General features: G+C 32.9%; 1 protein-coding gene across 1 annotated transcript in view; it reads right to left on the bottom strand.

Moving 5' to 3' along the window:
- Positions 1-3,791: 3,791 nt before the first annotated feature.
- LOC107689597 (diacylglycerol kinase delta-like) overlaps positions 3,792-4,792 on the bottom strand; it is a 29,585-nt gene continuing 28,584 nt past the window's right edge. The window contains exon 27 of the mRNA XM_016487643.1: positions 3,792-4,623. Coding sequence (XP_016343129.1) covers positions 4,534-4,623 — 90 coding nt within the window. The 3' untranslated portion in view covers positions 3,792-4,533. The remainder of the gene's footprint in view (positions 4,624-4,792) is intronic.

The raw sequence follows: 4,792 nt of genomic DNA, 5'->3' as shown, positions 1-4,792 counted from the left end.
ACGCCTAGGATGGCTTGAGGGTGAGTAAATCATGGGCTAATTTTCATTTTTGGGTGAACTATCCCTTTAAGTGTTCGTTTTCAACCAGGGCCCTGAGTATAGGATAAGTTTATTAATAGGGCCTGTAGTATATGATGGTATTATGCATATATGTATTTGCAATGTGCACTTATTTACGTCTTTCATGTGCTATGAATTTTTGGATTTTGTTTACATTAAAATGTGAAGATTTAAAAAGCGCGCTGCCACAGTGGGTGCCTGATTAGCCTTTTTTGATTTATGTACAGTATGACGACAATATTATACACTGTAATTGATTATTTATAATAAATTTCTATTAAATTACTATTATAAAAAAAACTGTTTAAAATTACTATTCTATATTTTAATAAAAAAATCTATCAAATAGTTTGGACAGTACGCCATGTTATTTATAATAATATAATAATAAATTGCTATTAAATTACTATTATAAAATCATTTTAAATTACTATTATAAAATATTTTTGTAATTAAAATAAAATTACATTTACAGAATTATACAAAGTAATTTATTACATTACTATTATAAAAAAAACTGTTTAAAATTACTATTCTATATTTTAATAAAAAAATCTATCAAATAGTTTGGACAGTACGCCATGTTATTTATAATAATATAATAATAAATTGCTATTAAATTACTATTATAAAATCATTTTAAATTACTATTATAAAATATTTTTGTAATTAAAATAAAATTACATGTACAGAATTATACAAAGTAATTTATTACGTATACTAAATTCCTATTAAATTATTATTGTAATAAATACAAATTTTAAATTACTAAAATAAATTTTAATAAAATTAAAATATATGTATGGTATGACACTATTCAATGTAATATGTTATTAAAAATTGCTATTAAAACTATTATAATTTTTTTTAATTACTAATCTATTTTATAAAAAAATTAAATTAATATATATGTATGGTATGACACTATACAAAGTAATTTATTTATATTAAATTGCTTTTAAATGACCATTATAAAAGTAATTTAAAATATATCATAAAAATATACATACAGCAAAATGACACTGTACAATGTAAAATTACTGCAAATTACAGTTAATATACTATTATATACACTTTCTAATAATAAAAGTACAAAAAATATATATGTACAGCACAATGACACTGTTTAATGTAATTTATTACTCTGCTTCTGTTTAGTAAAAAAAACAACTAAAATATGTGACAAAAGACAGCAGTTTAGAGTTACACAGACCTTGTTTTAATACAGACGGTTTCACTGTACAGTAACAAGTTATTTACATTCTTAGTGAAGGCCTATATACAAAAAATTTAAAATTATAATAATAAAACAAAAATCAGAGATGGACAGCGTCACATGGATGTAAGTTATAACTTAACAATAAATAAATATTTAACAGTCAGAGAGATTGGATGCCCCTGGCACACACTCACACTCACACACTCACTCACTCACACACACACACACGACACTGTGTAGACTCAAACACACATGAAATGTGCAAAGCAGTTAAAGGGTAAAGACAGTGTTTGTCTCGGACACAGTCAATGTTCAATCCCAGAAGAGTTTGTAAAAAAAGCATTTAGAAACACAATAGAAAACATTTCTATCTGTTGTCAAGGCGACTGTGACTTTGTAAGTTTGTACGGCATTTGAAATAGTATTTCATGTCGTGCCCTAACCAGGCACGACGCAACGAGCTTCCAGCCGCAAGTCCAGCATCTGTCCACACTTGTGCTGCTGACCGCAAATATACCTCAATACTTCATGACTGAATCACCTTGAAGAAGAATAACGAGCGCCAGGGAACAACAGTGATGGTAAAGACACAAACATGGGAAACTAGTAGCCGCTTACATTCAGATCAACTCGAGCTGGAGCTTTGCTGAAGTTCAGTTTGTTCAACTTGCAATGCCTTGAACTTATAATTACGAGTTCAACAAAACAGGTTGAAAAGTCAATAATAATAATAATATATAGCAGTGGTTCTCAACCTTTTTGCCACCACTGTGCATGACTTTTACAGATTTTCGTGATTTACTGCACAATTATTATTATTATTATTATTTTTTTCTTAAGAATTACAATTCCAACCTGATAAAGTATTTTAGAGCTTGGTATTTTATGATTTATGATTTATTAATAAATAAGAATTTTACCTTTTTATTTTTTATATTTATTTATTTGTTTTATATTTTATTTTATCCTTGAATTCAATGCAAGTCACTTCGGATAAAAGCATCGGCCAAATGCATAAATGCAAAACCTAGTTAGTTTTAGAGCTTGGTATAACTACATGTATATTCATTATATAAATGCCCATAGAGTTATACGGTTTTATTACTTTTCCAGGTTTTTCAAGATTGTGGGAACTCTTGTTCCTCAAATAGTTGTTTAGGAGGTGAAATAAAATATAAAATGTATTGGTTTTTAGTAGTTTTGGCTTATTTTAATGTCATTTTAAGGCCTGTTAAAAACCACTGATATAAATTCATGATGACTGGAGTTTTCAACCAATGAGATTTCGCTGTGGGCGGGACTAATTCGGACTCTGATTTACATAAAAGAGATGCTTGTCACATCACACCTGGTTAAGACTGTGAATCTGTGAATCCATACTCTGACGTCGATGCTCTTTTAAAGCCAATATCTGAGATCTATCTGTAAAATACCTGTTGTAAAGGAATGTTTCATGTTAAAAAGTTATTCTCTCAATTAACGTATATTGACTTCCACAGTAAGATACGGTATATAGAGCTTAACTTTGGCGTTTGGTTTCCGTCAAGTGTTTATCATCAACATTTACTTCTCCAAACCACACATTTAGTCTGAAAGCAGTGCATACTGGGGCTGAACCTCCACTCATGCTTTCACTCAGGTCCAGATCAGTCCAGGATCCGCTGTATACTACAGGAATGGACGTGTGTTTCAGGCTGATATGTGATTCATCAGAATGCTGGTGGAACTATAAGGCATCCAGGAAGAGGATGGGCGGGACGGGGCAAAGCGGAGCGTTTGATTGGTCGAGTCTGATAAGTCAATACAGCTGATTGTCACAACATGTTAAAGTTCTCATGACGCTGTCACCTTCCCAAACCTAGTGAGCTCCCTACTTAGACAGCATTTTAAGGCATCACACGCTTTTAACATACCTTCTTTAAGCCAAATCCTACGGTAGCATCGCATGTATGATAAAATGGACAAAAGAAGAGAAATTATGAATATTATTCATTCAATGCTGGAATGAATCAATGAAAATAGTTCAATACAAGTAAAAAGTGTCTGCTGAATGCATAAATGTAAATAGTTGGGTGGGAGACATTATGTTTTGCTTATTACAACTAATCTTTAATCAACTTTATAATTGTATTTATTATTTTATTAATTTATTGCTTTCAAATAATTACAATATTTTATGTTTTATTCTATTCTACTGCTTGAATGCAATGTTACTCACTTTGGATAAAAGTGTCTGCCAAATGCATAAATGTAAATATTTCGGTGGGAGACATTATGTTTTGCACATTACAACTCATCTTCAATCATTTTTTTTTTTCAATTTTGATCAAACAATTAAAAATTATTGTTTTATGTTAATTTAATTTATTTTATACATTCAATGCAATGTAAGTTTCTTTGGATAAATGTAAATATTTAGGTGTGAGACACTGGCTATTATTCTTTGCACATTACAACTCATCTTTAATCAATTTTATAATTATATTTATATGAATTATTTTTATTTTATTTTAATGCAATGCAATGCAAGTCACTTTGGATAAAAGCATCAGCCAAATGCATAAATGTAAAGGTGTTTTACCACTCTTGTATTTTGTGCTCATCTGAGGATCAGTCTGACTGGAAATCTTTCGAGAGTCTCTGGTGGCTCAGAAGGCAGGCAGTAGACAAAGGCAGCTCACTAGGTTTTGAACAGAGTCACAGAGCTTCAAGACAACATGAAACAGCATTCACCACACCTTTCATTTTAAAATGAAATTGAATATTTAACAAAAATAATAATGGAGGGCGGGACATTTGATTGGATCGTGAAACGTGGGGCTTGAGATTATTGGTTAATATAATTTTTAGGCCTTGGTGACCTCAGCGGAAACGAAAAGCTGTTTGAGACGTGGAGGAAGTTATTCAGTTTTGATGGCAGATTTAGAAGACAAGCATTTGTTACTTTAAGAAAGTGAAAGTACTTCCAAGAAAAAAGGCTGAGCGTGGATTTCATGTTGGCTGAATGGTGATTTGCTCTTCAAAGTCTGTGATATTGGTATGACCCTCTGATGGCTCTTGATAAATCTCCCCCTTCTAGCTAGTAAAATAGCTTCCCCCAAAGTGATGATGTCACACAGGTGGAGAACAGAAGGCACTGTGATTGGTCGAGTCGAGTGGCGGAGTATGGCTGCTTCCAGTTGTGACTGAGCGTTTGATTGGCCGGGTGAAGCTGCGTCACGTCCGAACAAGGCATCTGATTGGCTGCGGAGCGTCTAGGCTTCGCTGGCTGTGCTGTTTCGACTCAAATCCCTGATTCCCTGCAGGATCCGCTTCATATGGCCGACTTTAGTCACTCCCAGATCCTGACACACACACACACACACAGGCACAGGCACAGGCACGCGCACACAGACAGACACACACACACAGACACACGCACAGACACACACACACGCACACAGACACACACAGACACACGCGCACACAGACACGCACGCACACAGACATACACACAGACACAGACGCCCAGCC

This window comes from Sinocyclocheilus anshuiensis, unplaced genomic scaffold (genome assembly GCF_001515605.1).
Source record: "Sinocyclocheilus anshuiensis isolate Anshui unplaced genomic scaffold, SAMN03320099.WGS_v1.1 scaffold906, whole genome shotgun sequence".
NCBI classification, from domain to species: Eukaryota; Metazoa; Chordata; class Actinopteri; order Cypriniformes; family Cyprinidae; genus Sinocyclocheilus; species Sinocyclocheilus anshuiensis.
This window is presented reverse-complemented; position numbering and strand designations above follow the sequence as displayed.